The sequence below is a fragment of the Phaseolus vulgaris genome, chromosome 8 (genome assembly GCF_051622355.1).
Source record: "Phaseolus vulgaris cultivar YP4 chromosome 8, ASM5162235v1, whole genome shotgun sequence".
NCBI classification, from domain to species: domain Eukaryota; kingdom Viridiplantae; phylum Streptophyta; class Magnoliopsida; order Fabales; family Fabaceae; genus Phaseolus; species Phaseolus vulgaris.
The window spans coordinates 58,643,962-58,664,206 of record NC_143505.1 but is presented as its reverse complement, the minus strand read 5'-3'; the positions used below and the strand labels follow the sequence as shown (position 1 = coordinate 58,664,206).

Below are 20,245 nucleotides of genomic sequence, written 5' to 3'. Positions count from 1 at the left end.
TCCATCTTCAATCCGTGAAGCTTCCGCAATTCATCAACAAAACCGAAAATAGGAAGGCACAAATCCATCATTTGGTATCATGAGCTATGGTTCTACAAGAGCTAAGTGTCTTCTTTCATTTTATTTTTTGTGTTCTTCTTGTTTCCGTGTTGTTCTTCATTTCTCCACATTGTCTTGTTGTTTTTTGCATTTTAATTTGATTTAGGTGTTGTTTGAAGAAATTCAATTGGTGCATTGTGTTCAAATTGTTCTTGAGCTTCTAATTTTCACATTTGTGTAGGAATCCATATAGAATTGTGTTGTTGTTCTGTTTTTTAGTTTGTTTGAGTCTTATTTGCAATTCTATTCGGTTCATTTTGTGTGTCTTGAGTCATTTTAATTTCTGAATCCAATTATGTTTTGTCTAAGTCATGTTTCTCCTAATTTGTCATCAATTCCATGTAGTGTTGATTTTGTTGATAATTTTGGTTTCTTGATTTGATTTGAGTTCAGATTTATAATTTTGTGTTTGTTGATCCTTTGGTGCATTTTTCTTTTTAGTTTAAGTTCATATTTGTGTGTTAGATCTATACAAATTCATATACATCCACTCCATTGTGTTTTTGATGTTTCTTCAATCTGTTTTTAATTCCAGAATTAGGAATACTCTGTTTTTCAAATTCTGTGCTGGCTGTTTTTTGTTATGAAATTAAAATACATTGAAGAAAAATTATGAAAATCTGGATATATACAGATTGATGTATTAGAAAATCAAGAAAAAAAGAATCAGATCAAAAAGGAAAAACAGAAAAAAAATGATAAATCAAACAAAAAAAGTGTGCATTCTGGCGCTAAAAGAAACGATAATTGGACAAGAATTTTGAAAAATTTATCACAATTATTTGGTGCATAATTTTGGCGTGATTCCAGAGCCAAAAGTTTGCTAAGACCTTGAATTGTTTGTGGTTCAAATTTCAGAATCAAATTTCAAATAGCCAGCTCAACATAAATTTTATAAGTCACGCTTTTTGGACCTAAAATTTCCAGTAGTACTGTTTTGGTTTTCTAATCAATTCTAGTGCCATTCTCTAGGTTCAATTTGTGTGTTACCTTTTGTTGAGTGCCTATTTTTATTTCTTGTCCAATATTATTCAATAATCCTTCTAGTTGTGTCATATAAATCAAATTCATTTGCTGTTGTCCTAATTTTAAATTTGAATTGTTCTTTGCTTTCATTTCTTGACCTCTAAATTGTTGGTGAACAAAATTCAAATTGGTGCTTGTTAAGTGGAATTAACCTTGTGGTGAGTCCATCCCTACTTAGTAGGTACTATTTTGAAGATTTTAATTGGCTAACCATAAGAGGTTAAGGCAAGGAGCTGCAGCAAATACAAATACAAATACATACACTTTGTAGAACACAACAAGGAAGATCAATCACAAGCCAAGGAATGCATAGTTTAGGAAATTTGAATTTTATTTTGTGTAATTCAATTTCTTTTGTATTTCTTTTGAGCTGTAATTACATTTAACTTTGATTAATTAGTGGATTAATTGCGTATAGACGGTGAGTGTGTCTTCAATGGCTCCAAGTGTCTAGAAGCCTCACCTAGGAATCGTCTAGTTTAAAGCTTTGTAGTTAGCAATCTTTAATTTGTGCTTAGTTAATTGCTTTACTTTAATTACTTGTTTTGTATTGTCAAACTTGATTTGCATTGTTTAATTGCTTTGCATTGTTTTCCTTTGCATAAAAATTGACTTTTCATTCCTAATTGTGATCTAAGTAAATTACTTAGAAAAAGAATTGTGTGAAGTCTTGAGGAATAGGTTTTGACAAGGAAAAACTTGGTACTTAAGAGATCCTAGTGATCCATCTCTCTTTCCTGGAAAGCTACCTTCATTACTTTCCTTTTCTTTCTCGAGGTAAAATACTTTTAAACACAAAGCTTTAGTCATGTCAACTCACTCTTCTAAATCTAGTGAAAGTGATATAAAGTCCATTAAAACTCTTTTAAAACAATTAGCCAAGGACTTTCAATCATTCTCATATAGACAATTGGAACATGAGGTACAAATCAAAGAGTTGAAAATGGCTAAAGAAAAGGATGAAAGCTCTCAAAAATCTAAAAAAATATATTCACATGCATCTAGTTCTCACAATCATGAATCTTTTGGGGAAGAAAGTCTTAGGATAAATGAATATTATCAACCACCCCCTTGGAGAACTAGAAGAGAAAGAAAAGAACAAGAGAGCCCAAGAGAGGTTAGGGTAGATCTACCTCATTTTCATGGAAAAGAAAACGTAGAAGTCTATCTAGATTGGGAAATGAAGGTATAACAATTGTTTGCTTGCCATAGAGTAAGTGAGGAAAGAAAGGTACCCTTAGCCGCCTTAAGTTTTCAAGGAAATGCTATGAATTGGTGGGTTGCCCTAAAAAGAGAGAGACATCTCCACAAGGACCCTCCCATTACATATTGGAATGACCTTAGGGGAGCCTTGAGATGTCGTCATATTCCCTCATACTACAATAGGAAGTCAATGGACAAACTCCAAGGACTTCATCAAAAGAATCTAAGTGTAGAAGAATATTGGCAAAAAATGGTGCTATATATAAAAAGGGCAGAGATTAACGAAGAAAACCAAACCACCATATCTAGGTTTTTAAGTGGACTCAAACTTGAGATAAGAAACAAAGTTGAACTTTTACCTTATAGAGATTTAAATGACTTGATTCAACTTAGCATAAAGTTGAAAAACAAATTTTGAGAAAACAATCAAGTCAAAAACAAAGTTCATACTTTGTATCTTATGACAAGGATGGGTTCCAAATAGGGGAAGAACATATAAAAAGAAACATCTCTAGAACTTTCCCAAAACCTATTCGAGCATATCTCACACACTCAAGCTAGAATAAATCAATGTTTAGAATATCTTGGTAAAAGTCATTTAGCACCTCATTGTTCCAATGAAAGATCTATGATCTTAAGGGACAAAGGTGACCATAGTATCCAAGACAAAGAAAATAGTGAGAGTGAAGAAAATATAAAAATAGAAACTAACCAACAAGTGAAGGTCGAGTTATCTATAGGCACCTACAAAGATAAAGTTTTATGTGATGTAGTGCCTAAAGAAACTTGTCATGTCTTATTGAGACGACCATTGCAAAGTGTCCAAAATTCCATGCTCCATGGTCGTACCAACGAGACTACCTTCACACATAAAAAAGAAATTCTTCATGAAGGAGAACTCATGGGCCAATTTAGAGTTGATAAAACTCTAGAGCTTTTAAAAGGAAAATTATTTTGGTCACCCATGAGGAATGATGTTCAAAGACATTATCCTAGATGCATTTCTTATTTTAAAACTAACTTTAAGGCAATGTCTCATGAACTCTATGCTCCTTCACCTTTTGCAAGTGCTCCATGGGAAGACATAAGCATAGGATTTATATTAGAACTTCCTAGGACAACAAAAGGTTTTGACTCTATTTTTATGGTTGTGAATAGGCTCTTCTTTAGAGAAGTGGTAAGACTTCATGGATTACCTAAAAGCATAGTTTTGGATAGAGGTCCAAAAGTTATATGCCATCCTTTGAGGACTCTTTTGGAAATATTTAGAACTAAGTTGAAAATTTCAATTTCTAGTCATCCTCAAACGAATGGTCAAAACAAAGTTGAAAATATAGCTCTTTCTACTATGCCTAGGGAAATCATGAGAGACAACCACAACTCTAGGGATGAGTATCTTTTCCATATTGAGTTTAAATACAATAGGGTAGTTCATATAAATATTTTTCCATTTGAGGTTGTATGTGGGCTTAATCCTCTTTCCCCTTTTAATTAGTTACCATTTCCTAAATCACAAGAATTTGTGCGTAAGGAAGGAATAACAAAAACTGAATTTGTTAAAAAAATGCATGAGAGGATTAAAGAACAAATACAACAACAAATAGAGAAATATTATGCTAAGTTGCCAAAAACAATAGAAAAACAAAAGGCATGGCAACTTAATAGAATTGATTTTTATACAACTGCTCAAGCTAACTCATTTGCTTTGTTTGATGACTCCCATAGATGGACATTTGATCCAGGAGGACGAGCATAGTTGTCCAAGCAAGAGGCTGTTATCCGGGATCAACCCTATGGATATGAGGATAGATTTTCTCAAGAAGGAGGAGATGATGGACACCATCCAGCCACATACATCCCCTTACTAATGACGAGGAGGAAGCCTTGGATTTGAAGACAAATCCTTTTCAAAAGGGAGGGGATGATGAAAGAGGCCTCGACACCAATCCATTGAAAGGCCACCAAAATGTCAAATTAAGGCAACCACTAGAGTTATGGTCAAAGAGGGGTCAAGAGGACGCATTCTACATGTCATAAACTCTAGTGCAGAATAGTTTTTACATTTTTTTGTCAAAAGCAACATAGTTTAATTCTTTTGTATTTTTGTTGAAACATGAAAAGTGGTATCTAAAATGCTAACCTAATTTTAATTAGAGTTTCCTACTCCTAATTAAACTTAGGTCCAACCCACATTTAGCCTAAGTGGAGCGTAAGGTTCTAGAACTCCTAGCACATGGAAGAATTCTAGAACCTACCTCACATGTGTTGAATTTAGGAGCCATCTTTCCATGTGCTAACATTTGAATTTCCCTCCAATTCTCTTTTCATTTTTAGCCCACTCTTGCTAAATATAGAGGAGTTTGGGTCATGTAAATTCAAGATTAATACATGAGTGAATTGCTGCCAAAATTGTGCCAATATCACTCTTTGCCCAAAACCTCCTAGGTTAGGCTTTTAATCTTCACAAATTCGCCCTTTCCAAGTAGAGTTGGCCTCACCACTCTCAAATCCTACTTCTCATGCACCTTCAAGGTCACCACCACTCTTAGGAGGACCTGGTTCCATCTCCAATCTGTGAAGCTTCCGCAATTCATCAACAAAACCGAAAATAGGAAGGCACAAATCCATCACTTATGCTACATCATTTCCTTCTGATGCATGCCAATAGACTAGGAATATGAGTAAGACTAAGTCTATGAAAATATGAATCCTAAAACATCGGAAGGAATTTGACTAACTTTTCCTTTCACTTAACAAGTTTTGTTTTGTTCCTTATGCTGCATCATTTCCTTCTAATGCATGCCAATAGACTAGGAAAAAAAACTGAGTACGACTAAGTCTATGAAAATATGAATCCTAAAACATCGGAAGGAATTTGACTAACTTTTCCTTTCACTGTGATTTTTTTATCTCTCGACTTTCCCAACATATAAATAATCTAAAAATGATTATGATTATAGTGAATTATATGTATAACAAATTATTAAAATACTTTAGTTTTTATAACTATGTTATATTTTAGACTAAAGAATAAAAATTTAAATATAAAGTGGACATGCCAGAGTGGTTATCGGGCACATGCCATACCGGCTTTAACTATCAATTACTCATCTACTATAGTATTCCATGCTCGACATTTTGTGAGCCTCAACATTTTAGCTTCAAAGCCTTTGCTTATAAATCACTATGGTTACTCCACATATATCTCTTCTTCAATAACACAATTCAGAAAGGTTGATTTGATATCTAATTTTTGTGTTATGAGAGTTCTTAAAGATCTAATAGTATTTATAAAAGCAATTGAGTCAAATGTTACATTACAGTGAGTTACAAGTTGTTGCGAGTATCACTTATCAAACAAGCTTATCTCATTCTTTTGTATGATGTCATCACAATTGAACTTTTTTCTTCTAAATCCATTTAAGTATATTTACATATTTTCCATGCTCATTATGTTCATTATGTTTTCAACTCTTTTAGTCTAAAAGATCACATCATATGCAAATTTTGCAAGTAATTTGAATCACTTGAATAACATATTCTCTTGTTTACTTTAACAAGTGATTAAATGTAGTTCTTGCATCTGACTAATATCCTCAAACTCAAATTTAGAAAATCTCATATAAATATCTTTTGAAAATACTCTCACAAAAACTCTTCTTAGGTTAGTGTAGATAATAATAATAATAATAATAATATTATTATTATTATTATGTAATGTAAAAGAGATAAAGAGAAAAGAACATCATATAATAATTTCTACTGGATCGTTTATCACAATGATTGCATTTTGTTATCGACCAACCAATCAAGTTCAACTAGGTAGACTAATGTTACAAACTAGACTAGAGTATTCTTTGGTCTCTTAGAGAAATTTGCAAAAACAATAAATGTAAAGAAACAGATTATCAGAAAAATAAAAAATTGAAATTGAAAATAACTAGAATTGTATAAAAGGACTAAACAAAAAATTTAAAAATTGGAATTGAAAACTAATGTTAATAAAATATTAGAATTAAAATAAAAGAAAATGAAATTGCAATAACGAAACGAAAAATAGAGCATGTATAAGACGGTTCAAATTAAACTACACTATATTAATAAAACAATGTGTGAATGTATAAGAAAATTAAAAATTGGAATGGAATAAGCCTATAAAAACATGAACAAATCAAGTGTTATCCACGATGTTTTTAGAATCATGTCTCCTCTCTCTTGTCCATGTTCTTATGGATGGAAGGCTTTATAAAGGTTATGGAAGAAGGTAGTCGTTAAGAGACCATTTGTAATAGTTAAGCAGCTCCGACTTCTATACATGTTTACTCTACTATCTTCTCCATCAAAATATCTCGAATTTTATATAATTTTAATAAATTTTAACCAATAAAAAATCTATATTAATTTGTATTTGACCCTTGGTTAAAATCAACCATAAACAACTAACCACATAATTATTTGATCTCCAGAATACCCTATTAATTATTGCATATGAAGACTTACCAAAGAATTTTTCTAAGTCTTCCCTTGCTCACACCTAAGGGTGGTCATGGATTGGATTTTGAAAAATTCAATCCAAATCCAAATATTTGGAATAGATTTTAAATTCATATCTATATTTTTTATAAAACTAATTTGGATTTTTACATGATCCATATCCAAATATTTGGATTGGATTTTAAATCCAAATCCATATTTTTTTATAAAACCAATTTGGATTTTGATAAAACCAATTTGGATTTTTATAAATCCAAATCCATATTTTTATAAAAAAAATTAATTGAACTTTAAAACTAAATTTATATTTTCTAAAAAAACTAACAATATTAATATAAAAATATGTAAAAAAATTAATATCATATAAATATTAAAAAAATATAATAAAATAATAATTTAATAATACTAAAAATTAAAATTACAGATAATCAATATTCAGTGATACAGAAAAAGTAATTATATACAATTACAAACTATACATAAAATTGATGATTTTTTTTATGTTATTGTTAAAGTAATGAGTGTAAAAAATCAACCATTGAATTTATATTTTACTTAGAATATCCTTTAAATGTAAATATATTTTTTGATAAATTTTTTTGTATATTACTGTTTGCATATGGTCCCTCTCAAGTGTATATACATGAAAACAACTGAAAATCTATACCGTATTTAAGTGAAGAAAAAAAAAATTGTTTGTGAAAAAAAAAAGTAAAAAATCCAGATATTTGAATCAGATTTATAATCCAAATCCATATTTTTTATAAAAATAATTTGAAAATTCAAATCCAAATTAGATTTTATATCCAAATCCATATTTTTATAAAAAAAATAAGGTAAAATTGTATTTTAAATAAAAATCCAATGTATTTTTTTAAAATTAACATAATATTAATATATTAATATAATAACATGTAAAATAGTTGAATATTATAAATATTAAGAAAATATAATAAAATTATAATTTAATAATACTAAAAAACTTAAACATAACATAATATATATATTCTTAACATTAAAATAGACCTACCTATAATACTTGAAATTTGAAAATATTATATTAATTTATTATGTATAAAATATTGGAGCAAATAAAATTATAAAATAAATGTATAAGACTTGGTTGTTTCATGAGTGTGTGTGAGAGAGCAAATAAAATTACAAAAAATTAGTAAGAGATGCCGCTGGAGAGAGGTGCGGAGAGAGAGGGAACCAAAAATGAGAAAAAGTATAAAAAAAAGTGGTTTGGGTAGAGGTATGGAGTGAAAGTCTCCTTTCAAAAATTTGGATTAAAAATTTGGATTTTCTAATTTCTAAAATCCATATAAACAAAATAGATATCTGATATGAAAATATAATAAAAATGTGGATCAAATTAAAAACTGGATTTAGATAAACCGATATTTAATGGATTAGAACAGTGTAAAAGTGGAACAGTTTGAGAAAACCAGATTTTTTGTCCAGCCCTACTCACACCATAGAATCGCCAACCTCTCTATTCAAATGAACCTCATTAATCATATTAAGAAGTTCTCTTTCTTGTGTACTCTCCAAGTCAAACCTATTTCTTCTCCATTTAAGATTTATGATTTAGGTTTCCATCATGTTCCTTCCCATATACCTAGTTCCCAGGACTTTGTGCACTTTCTGGCCCTGATATAAAGAGATTGAGAATAGTCTTGGGAAAAAATTCTTAAAACATTTACTTGCTATCAATCTATCCTCTCATAATCTATTTTTTTCTCCTTTACCAATTTTCCAATAGCTATTATTATTATTATTATTATACCAGTCTACAGTTTCACGCTCACCACCGACCTTGTCTAAATCTTTCCACCACAAAGATTGAAACTTTGGTTGTGGGCTTGAAAGTTCTAACTACATTTAGACACTATAGTTTCTTTCCACATCCCTTTTTTTTCATTCCCTATATGCCATTGATTAATCTGATGCACCGACGGAATGAATCAAGTATGTTGAACTAAATAGTAAAGATAGTAATTTGGTTGTGTAAAACTACATATATGGCATTAAGAAATTGAAAATAACATTATTAAAAAAGGTTATGCAGTGAATCTTACGTTTACTTCTGGCTGCAACACCTGCTTAATGATGTTCAAGTTGTCATTCTCCGAAACTGAGTTTAGTGCTTTCCAAACACGAAGATTTGTGGTCAGGTTCAACAGAAATACAGCATATAAGTTTTGTGATTTGTTGCTCATAAATTCATTAAAATCCATTTCCATTGGTTTGGATGACAGTATTGATATTTCATCAGTATTTGAATATTTTGGGCCACACACATAAGCAATATGGTAGAATCTTCCGGCTCTATTCAAGTCATCAATTCTTTTAGGTTTAATATCTGTTAAAGCAAATGGATCTTCTACTTCATCAGACTTATTGTTCAACCTTATCAGATATAAGGGGTACTTGGTTGATCCAACAACCCTATCAACAATGATGATTTCACATAAACGAGCACGGGACAAAGATCAGAGTGTGTTTCCTCGATCAATGGAGAGATAAAGGAGTTCAAGTAACTAGATACTGATCTAAATGTCTCTGGTATTTTTTGTATCTACGAAAATTAGTTTAATTTGCACATTACTTAAAAATTTCCTCTTACCAAAAAAATAGATTTGAAAGCTGAATTGAAGATCGGTACTTGGGTGGTTATATCAAGATGAAGTGGTGGAACATCATCACATATATCAAACAGGAGTCAAATCAAATATTTTCATATACTTAGTCATACTTTCTTTTCCTAGTATATTGCCATGCATCCGAAGAAAAGGATGCAGAACAAAACAAATACTTTGTCAAACGAATCAGAAATTTAACCAGTCTCTGGTGCCAACTTGCAGGATCATTGTCGCTGGCTGAAGAATTATAACCAATATTGTTTTCAGCTGCATCACTGACACTGATGTTCCAGCACATATAACTCATCCTGCTGCTAAGCTATACCAATCATCTTCTTGGAGGATATCTGAACAATGAAACAAAATATAGAATTAAAAGAGAGAGACTTTCAAATTTGTCAGCAGATGAGATTGACTTTAGTTCTTGGTAGTATATCTATAAAGAGAGTTAAGGATGATGTTGACTGTTAAATATACTGACTGTTTCAGATTATTGTAGGATCAGGTAGGTAATGTAATGAGAAAGGTTAAATTTCATGTAATGAATGAAACTTGGAAATATTAGGTGTGATTTGTACCTGAATTAGAGAGAGGGTTCAGCAGCAGTGTGATAAGATGAGGATGATGAGTGAAAGTCGCATAGAGAGGGTGGTCGGCTTCTTTCACTAGCCTGATGCAACAGGTTCATAAGAGCTTGAAATTGCTCCTGAGTAAAACCCACAACTGTAACAGGAACTGTAGTCTGAAACATTGGTCCCCTATCAGTATTAACAGAAGAAGCATTATGCAAATGGTGGAGGTTGCTTTTATGACAGTGAGTGCAATGGTTGTTTCCTCTACCTCCATTGCCTCTCCCTGTTGCAGATCTGTTAGACTGATCTGCATTGCTAACAAAGGACTCAGAAACTGAGCTTACACCATCAGTGGCTGATTGCTGATTTTGGGAAAGAAATAAAACCACTTCATGAATGGGAGGAAGAGGGTTTAAGTTGAGAATGCGATGTATAAGATGTGCAAACCTCTCATTTAAACCCATGAGAAAAAGAAAAACACAATCTTGATCTCTATATATCTTAGAGGTGCGAATAGCATCACATGTGCAAGGTGTTAAGCACTGACACTTCATAATAGCAGGCCTTAAAGATTCCATGTCTTCCCATAACATCATGAACATTATAAAGTATTGCTGTAGCGACAAAGATCCTTGCTTGGCTTGAAAGATCTGTTCTTGCAGGTGAAAGATTTTGGTGATGTCTGATTGAGAAAATCTATCATGAAGATTTTTCCAAACCTCTGAGGCGCTGCCAAAAGACATAATGGTTTGTCGAATGGGCTCGATGGTTGAGTACAGAATCCATCCAAGAACCTTCTTATTGCATCTCTGCCACAGTCCATTTACAGGGTCTTCTTGGAATGAAGGGCAAAGAGTTCCATCTATAACACCCCACATGTTCTTGGAGAGAAGAGTTTGCTTCATTTTCCTTGCCCAGGTATGGTAGTCCTTCTCACCCTGCAGAAGAGGAGACACCATCGCCCGTGAAGGAGAATCTCTGTAAAAAAAATTAATTTCATTTGGGGGATTCTGGCTAGCCATTGCTGCTTTCTCACTGGACCAGAGGAAGGAAGAGGCCAATGCCGCCACAATCTAAGTTATTTGTTACACTTCACACTAACTGAAAAATAACTGAAATTTAAATAATTTCTAAATTAAATTAGTATCTTAACTAAATGTTAAAATTTAAATAATTGATATTTAAAATTTTATAACTAATTAAATATTAATTTAAAAATTATTTATTGTACTGGTTATTAAATTAAATGAGAATGTCACGTGACTGATCAATTCATGATGACGAACCATGGATTGACCAAGTTAGTAAGGTTAATCCAACAATTAAGAGTTATTTAACACAACCTTACAGATAAAACAACTGCTCACCAACTAAAGTCCATTAAACAACCTTACAGATAAAACAACTGCTCACCAACTAAAGTCCATTAAACAACCTTACAGATAAAACAACTGCTCACCAACTAAAGTCCATTAAGGTAATATAAATAACACAAATTCTAAGAATCAGGTACGTCATTATCTACAATACTTTGACAACCGATTGTCGACACCCTAAATGACTATTGACTTGAGCGTTTGGAGTACCTTCTGTAGGTACCATCCCAGTCTATGAGACCAGACGACCGAGAGGAGGAAGGCAAAGCAAGCTTAGAGTGACCGCGACCGACGGAAGGAGTAGAAGAGCAATCGTTCTCTAAACTCCAACACTAAAAACATTAATCAATAAAAAAAATTAAATATTAACAATTTTTTTATTCTAAAATAATATATAATTTATTCAATATAATAATTTTTTATTTAATAATTTTAGTAAAAAAAAAAATCCTTTTTGAAAAAGTGGTTGACATTGACATTAGCCTTGGGAGTGCACTTATCCAAGGCCAAGGAGAAATGGCCGTTGGCCGAGAATAACTTTGTTTAGGGTTTCTATTATATCATATCATTGATCATTTTTTTTTATAGACTTACTTATATGTTTTTATTTGTGTAGACTTTTTTTGTATTTAAATTCACTTCCTTTTGTTTTACTATTCTTTAATGCTTTCATTTTCTTAATCAGGTATATCAAAACCATTGATTTTGTCACTATGATACAATCATGTAGTTTAATAACTAGTATATTAATTTGATTAATATATTATTAACTTATTAAATTTATACGAGGGTTCTATATTCATTTATATAAATTAATATTTAGTTATTAAACTAGACAATTTAATGTGATTAAATAAATTATTAATTTAAAAATATTATATTATTTACTAATATTAAAAGTATAATTGATATATAAAAGAATGATTTTCGTTGATAAATTTGTTAGAAATCATAAAAAATTGTTATATATAATATTAATATATTTTTACTTTGTGATTAATTTATTAGAATGATAATAATAAATTTTGTTATGATTTCTTAAATATTGATATTCTTTAAGAAACAAAACATATTATGATTTTTTTATTAACTTATCAGTAACCTAAAATAAAAAATATTGATATAAATTTATTATGATTTTCTTATTTATTTATGAGTAATAAAAAATAACAAATCATGTTAATCTTTTAGAAACAATTATATTGTGATTTTCTAGTTTGTTAGCAACCGAAAATAATAAATATTGTAAATTAATTAAATTAACTATTAAAGTTTTAACTACTAATATTTTAGATCTACTAATATTTTAGATTGTAAATGACTAATAGAAAATAATTTAAAAAATACTAAAAAAAATTATTAAACATAAATTTTAAATTAGTCTCTATTAATTTTTTAGACTAATTTAAAATCTAAAATATTAATAACTAAAATCCTTAATAATTAAATACTAATTTAAAAATTATTTTATAAATTTTTATTAATAATAAATATCATTTTAGATATTAATAAATTTTTAGTCTTTACAATAATATTTAATAATTATTAGTTAGTAACTAAAATTTTAATAGTTAATATTATATTAAATTTAAAAATAATTTTATAAATTTTTATAAATAGTTAAAACTATTTTAAATATTAATAATTGTTTTATGTTTAAAATGCATATAAGTTAGTGAATACAATAATTAATTATTTTTATATATGAAACTATTTTTAAATTTTTCGTAATCAACGTTGTTGGAAAATGAAAACGAAAGATTAGATTAAATTTAAATTCCATGGTCTAATAGGTGCATTTGTCTTTCTTGAGCATTTGATCTTTGGATTTCTTAAGTGATATTTTAGTTTTGTCAAATCCAAATCCAATAACAAGATTTCTTAAATGATTACACATCACAACTTTTTGTCTTCAAAAATCCTTTTACTTACCATTCCCAAGGCCACAATTATGAGCATAAGCCAAACCACGACAAAAAAAAAATATTTTGACAAAAATATAATTAAAATAATAATTTATTAGTATATAGAGTTTATTGAATGGTGGTAAATTATCACCTGTTTGTTTAACGAAATTTCTGAATAAATAACTTAATACAAATTTTCTAACTCTAAATAAATATAAAATAAACTTTGTTAAAATCATTTTTTTCTTATTTTCTTATAATGCACTCTATATAAAAATCATTTTTTACTGAATAGAAAAAAAATGCTTATTTCAGAAGAATATTTTAAAAAGAATTTTATTTTTACGCACTAATGGTATCACTCCATATACCAACACTGTTTACAAAATTAGTATCTTATTAATAGTTTTTTAATTTTTTTTTTGTTGTTTTGAGTTTAACTTGTATTTGTCTCTGCCTCTTCCTCTTCCGTTAGTTTTTGCTTATTTGTTAATTTGTAAATGTTGTTTTGTAAGAATAAAGAATTGCATTTATATTTTTACACTACTAAAACATTTACTATTCCACTTTTTTTTTTTTTCAATTTAACAAAATAATTCGTACATAAGAATATACTTATTAAACTAGTATGGATGTAATATTGAGCTTTGTATAAAAAAAATAAAAATAAAATAAAAACAAAAAGGATGGAAGATTTTTATTTTCAGTTTTTTTATCGTTAATGTTTATTCTTACACTTCCACATCTCATTCACCAGGTGGGATATGTTTCCACCTTATTCAATATCTAACTCAATTTCACCTTATTTTTATTTACTTGCATTTAACAAACAATTTAGAAAGATAAATAAATAAAAAAACTGTTACAAAACTCAATAAAGTAATCATTAATCTCTCACCCACGCTTCTAGGTTATGTTATTATTTTATTTAGTATTAGTTTTTTGCTATCACTTCAATTTACAATCCTTTTAATAATAAAATATTATGTTTTTATAATAAAAATAGTATAAATAAAATAAGAATATATTTGATTGTTGTGAAAGTACATGCTACTTAAGACAATGAACCTATCATTGTTCATTTAAAATATACATAATTACACTGAAATTCAATAATAAATACACACCATTTATATGTTTATAAGAAAACTCATTTGAAGGAGCTTTTCCCATCCTTTTTTATTTGCTTCTCTCTGATCTCTTCCCTTCACATTCCACCAACTTCTGAAGGTCATGGAAGGACTTGAAGCTGAAATGTTTATTTTATCAGTATTTGACTCTTTCTTTGGAAAGTGAGAATTGCTACATATATTCATTAATACAACATCTAATTTTTTTTCTTTATTTTTTTAATATATATTAGATGATAAAAATGATCTCATATAATAATTATTTTTTGAATTTTTAGATGTAACTATCTTATCAGTTATAATTCTTACTTTTTGAATTTTTAGTTGTAACTATCTTATCAGTTATAATTCTTATTATTCATTATAACGGTTCTCAGTTGTAACTGTTCTATCAATATCAATTATTTTTTATTTTTTATCTTTTTATGTGCTATATAAATATAACAAATGTGTAACAATTTTTTATTAACAAAATATATCATTTTCTTTTTTCCTTTTCTCTTCTTTCTTTGTATGAGATATATAAAACTAATATGGTATCAGAGTCATTTCAAGTTTATCATAGCGATTATTTGTTGAGCTTGTCAGGTCACGCGTTATCGAATCGTTATCGGACCACCTATAATATATAGTCTAACCCAAGTTGGTAACCTCGACGTAACTGGTGTGTGTTGGAAATCTCACATTATGAGGTTAAGTTAAGTTTAAAATTCACTTCTTAATAAGTTATGTACTTATAACTAATTAGGTGGTTAGAACAGAAAATTCAAAATATAAATATTATATGAGATATTTTTATCGTCTAATCAAGATAACTAATTTATATTTGTAATAATATTTTTTACTCATTTTTCATAATAACCAATTCAAATTAACCAAGATACAACAGATGGTGAATTTTGAAAACAATATCCTCACACTATTCTATATAATAAAGATGAAAAGAATGTTGACTTTAAGTCAACTGCAGGATAATTACATGGCAGAACATCAAAAGTTTGTAAATATTAATAGAAAACCTAAAATATTTAGTCCAAATTATGATATTATGATACGAAATACAAAATACCATGATACATCGATTGCATTCTTACAAAATTCCTTTTATTTCCGTGAACGGTTTGAATTTCAAGTAAAAATAGTTTGGTTAATTATAATATGGTTATACATAACTGTGTCATTAATTAACAAAAACTGATCTAAACAAATATCATATAAATGATTCCTTTGTAATTAACGGCAGACATACGTATATATTTATGAACTAAATAGTAAAAAGAGTATAACTACTGTAGTAAATGGTCAAAATATTAAAATCAAATACTTAATTCAAAACATAGATGTCTGAAAGTTATGTCTGCTACACATCAAAGATTGAATGATAATGACAATGTCATTAACTGTGCCTCAAATTTAACATCTTGTCTTTCTGAAGCCACGCCAAAAACCAGAAACTCCATACCTCAACGCCTTGGTTTTCGGATACTGTCACATTAAGAAAAGAGAAAAGGTTTTAGAAGCCATTCCAAACTCAAGTTATTTGACATACTATGAAATTGAGTTGTTGTGGATTTAAAAAATGTTTAATATAAACATGAAATTTTTTGAAGTTATAGGGACTCACTTGGATTTTTTGAAAGGGATTTCTCCGAGTCTCAGTTTCTTAAACCGTGAATCAGTTTCTTCTAGCAGATCAAGCTCAAATGCAGCCATGTCAATAGCTTGAGACAGTCTCTTGTCATCATCAGCATTATGGAAACAATCTCTTTTCTTAGCATCAAGAACAAGATCTTTCCATATGGAATCACTGCTGACTAAAGTAGCTGCATTTCCTACTATCCAAAGACAATATCTGCATTAAAAAAACACTTATCAATTAAGCATTGCCATTTGTAACTTGGAGACAAAATAAGATAGACCAGAATATACGAGTACAATACCTAGCCCTAGTCAAAGCAACATTTGCTCTTTGTCTATTGCTAAGAAAACCCACTTTTCCACTTCCATTAGATCTAACAGTTGAAATTATTATGATATCTTCTTCGCCCCCTTGAAAACCATCCACAGAACGAACGCTGACAGAGAAGCCAGCATATGAAGTGGAAGTGTGCTTCTTAATTTTTTCCTGAATCTCGTATACTTGTGCATTGTATGGAGATATGATTCCTACGCTAACCCTTTTCCTTGACCTCATAAACTCTGCAGAAAGATAAAATACAACTAAAATGAATCAGTATAGCACATTCAAACCTCTATAGATAGAGATATCTTAATAGAAAACAGTCATTGCATTGCAGTAGACAACTAGAACACAATAACCTTCTTTAAGGCTACCAATAATCTCAGAAATCGCAGCAGCTTCAACCATGTTCTTCGAACTAAAGCCTCCACGACCAAAATGCTCTTTACCCTTTCCTACGTTAATAAAAGAAAAAGATCCATACATCTCTCCCTCAATGAAACTCTTGCTGTAACTACTTTGCACCACATTGGGGCCATCAGAAATATTCCCATCGTAGAATTCATTGCATGGAAACAAGCTAATAGAAGGGTGCATTCTATACTGAACATTTAGCATAAGTTTCTTGTATCCTAAAAGTACAAGCCTCTCGAACAAACTCCTTCCAAATTCAGCATCTTCAGCAATCTAAAAATATAACAATTTCACATTACATAACTATTTTTTTAGCATTGATAATAAGTAGCAGAATTCAAACTAAGTACCTTGCTTTTAACCAATGCGGGAAGTTGTTTCTCATCACCAAAGAGAATGCAATGGTCAAGGCCTGGAAGCTTTAACGGAATAGCAGATTCGCACTCCTTCAACTGAACTGCTTCATCAATTACTAAAAGTTTAATTGGACTAAGCCCATTTGTATACAATTTAATAGAGCCTGAGGCAGTACATAAAACTATGCATGCATTCGTCAAGCAAAACTTATCTATTCCACCACTCTCCTGAATATCGGGAAGGGATATTGACTCCGAAAGTAACCTAAGTAAGTTAAGGCACATTGTGCCTGATGATCCAAAGGTATCAGAATTGATTTTTCTTTCTCCAAAACCAAGCATAACAAAGTTATCAGTCGCCTTCAACTTTGCTTCAATAGAATCTAACAAATCCATAACTTCAAACATATTCTTCACCTGTTCTCTTGAAATCAAAGATGTAGGGAAGTGTGTATACAAAGTTTTCATACAGAACTTCAGATCCTTTGTTAACACCTGAAATCTTTGCTTTATAAATTGCTCAATAGTCCAAATACTTTTCTTTTCTTGTTTCGATTGAAATTTATCGAAAATGTCATTCCGTTTCAGCTTTACATAGTCGGTAAGAGTTATCGTGTCATTACTCATCTTACTTTGCTTGTATGCTCGAAAGGCACGAGCTACATCAAGGTATTCCTTCATGACAAAATCTTCCAAAGAGATAATAACATCATTCTCTTTCTCATATAAGGAATATTCTTTCTTAGGATCCTCAAGTAAATGGATCATTGATTCCACACTATGCTTCCAACCTGAAAACGGAGAAAAACACTTGGCAAGATTTTCCACACGATGATCAAGAAACACATCCAGAAGGCCTTGACAGGAATTCAATCTCATCCTTGATTTATTGCCCATTAGAACTATGTCACCTAAACCATAAGTTTTATAGTCAAGGGAACTTTGAACTAATCCATGCAACCGCTCAGCCACTTGCAAAATTGCAGTGTTCGTTGGAGCACAAGCCAACGATCTGTGTTTTAGCTTGAGCAGACAAAATAATAAGCAAGCAAGAGTCTTTGTTTTTCCAGTTCCGGGAGGGCCCCATATTAGTTTGATATCGCTGTGGCCACATTTTATCATGTTAAGACAGCTTGATACAGCATCATCCTGGGATTTATTCAGATTCTGAGATTGTAGTGGACAATGTTCGGTGACACAATGAAGGGTGTCCTTTTCTCCAGACAAACAATTTTTGCAAGTTTCTACACTCTGAAAAGTATAAACTAAACATTGAGAAACTAAATGTTTCAAGGACTGACATTGTATTAAAGGTAAACAATAATGACTAAACTAAGCACTTGCTCCCTAAAATTGAATTTACTCTAAGTTTGACGTTTTACTTTAGACAGATTTTGTTAAAATCTAATGCAACAGAAATTCGTTTCATTATAACTGCGTACAATTTTGTTACTAACACTTGAAAGAGAAACAACTATATATAAGAATAAAACTAAAATGTTGTGCCTTTTTTAGGAATACTTAACTGTGTAAAACTACATATATGGCATTAAGAAATAGAAAATAGCATCATAACAAAAGGTTATGTAGTGAATCTTACTATTACTTCTGGCTGCAACACCTGCTTAATGATGTTCAAGTTGTCATCCTCCGAAACTGAGTTTAGTGCTTTCCAAACACGAATATTTGTGGTCAGGTTCAACAAAAATACAGCATATAATTTCTGTGATTTGTTGTTCATAAATTCATTAAAATCCACTTCCATTGGTTTGGATGACAGTATTGATATTTCATCATTTGAATCTTTTGGGCGAGACACATAAGCAATATGGTAGAATCTTCTGGGTCTATTCAAGTCATCAATTCTTTTAGGTTTAATATCCGTTAAAGCAAATACATCTCCTGCCTCAGGAACATATTTGCCACTATTTTCTTCCTCCTCATCTTCTACTTCATCAGACTTATTGTTCAAGCTTATCTGATATAACGGGTACTTGCTTGATCCAACAATCTTATCAACAATGATGATTTCACATAAACGAGCACGGGACGCACCCTTCAAGCTTGAACAAAGATCAGAGTGTGTTTCCTCGATCAGTGGAGTGATAAAGGAGTTCAAGTAACTAGATACTGATCTAAATGTCTCTGGTATTTTTTGTACCTACGAAAAATAGTTTAATTTGAACATTACTTAAAAAATTCCACGTTTAATATAACTATTTTAAATCCTTACAATTTAATAATGTCACGTACATTTCAGCTATTTTCAATCTTTTAATAAAGAATGTTGTTATGAACATTTCATGCAAATCATTTATCTCATCACAGGTATCTGAGGATTTTCATATGCACGTACTTATTTATACTACTTCAAAACTATAAATCCTAAAATATCAATGTTAATACAAGGACAGAAAAGAAAAAGTTCAGCAATTCAACATATTTATTTTATGAAAAACAACAGAAGTGTTTTGAAAGATATGGAAAAGGTTCAATATGAATGAGATTTTTCATGAAACAAATGGGTTTTTCTCCTTTCAGTCAGAGGTAAAAGAACCTTGTTTTTGTAAAGATCTTCGTTCAGAGCATTCTTAAGATTCCAAGAGAAAACAATGTCTAAAAATCTGTGCTTCTCGTCATCCTCTTCCGTTGCAGAACAAGTGATACCCTTCTTCATCTTGTTTCTCACTTGTCACTTTCTTCTCAACTACGGAAAGCAATTGCAAAAACAACATCAATCAGCTTCCTTCAATCTCATAGGCTTAAACCAAAACACAAATACACAATGAATGAATAGAAGTCATCTAGCTGAAGATCAGTAGTTTTTCTCATGTGCATGCACCACATTACACTAATGAAAAAATATAGATTTTAAAAGCGTTGTATAAATGAATATATGTAGCAATTCTCACTTTCCAAAGAAGAATCAAATACTGATAAAATACAACATTTCAGCTTCAAGTCCTTCCATTACCTTAAGAAGTTGGTGGAATGTGAAGGGAAGAGATCAGAGAGAAGCAAATAAAAAAGGATGGGAAACGCTCCTTCAGATGAGTTTGCTTA

General features: G+C 30.3%; 2 protein-coding genes across 2 annotated transcripts; both read right to left on the bottom strand.

Moving 5' to 3' along the window:
- Positions 1-10,050: 10,050 nt before the first annotated feature.
- Positions 10,051-10,998, bottom strand: LOC137825419 (uncharacterized). The gene has a single exon (XM_068631090.1). The coding sequence runs from the start codon at positions 10,996-10,998 to the stop codon at positions 10,051-10,053; it is 948 nt and encodes a 315-aa protein (XP_068487191.1).
- A 5,074-nt stretch (positions 10,999-16,072) lies between these two features.
- LOC137825418 (putative helicase MAGATAMA 3) lies at positions 16,073-19,859 on the bottom strand. Its single transcript, XM_068631089.2, has 6 exons — positions 19,740-19,859; positions 18,783-19,343; positions 17,177-18,433; positions 16,772-17,099; positions 16,393-16,651; positions 16,073-16,304 (listed from the first exon to the last, which is right to left on the bottom strand). The coding sequence occupies exons 1-6, from the start codon at positions 19,857-19,859 to the stop codon at positions 16,073-16,075; spliced, it is 2,757 nt and encodes a 918-aa protein (XP_068487190.2).
- Between the last annotated feature and the right edge of the window lie 386 nt (positions 19,860-20,245).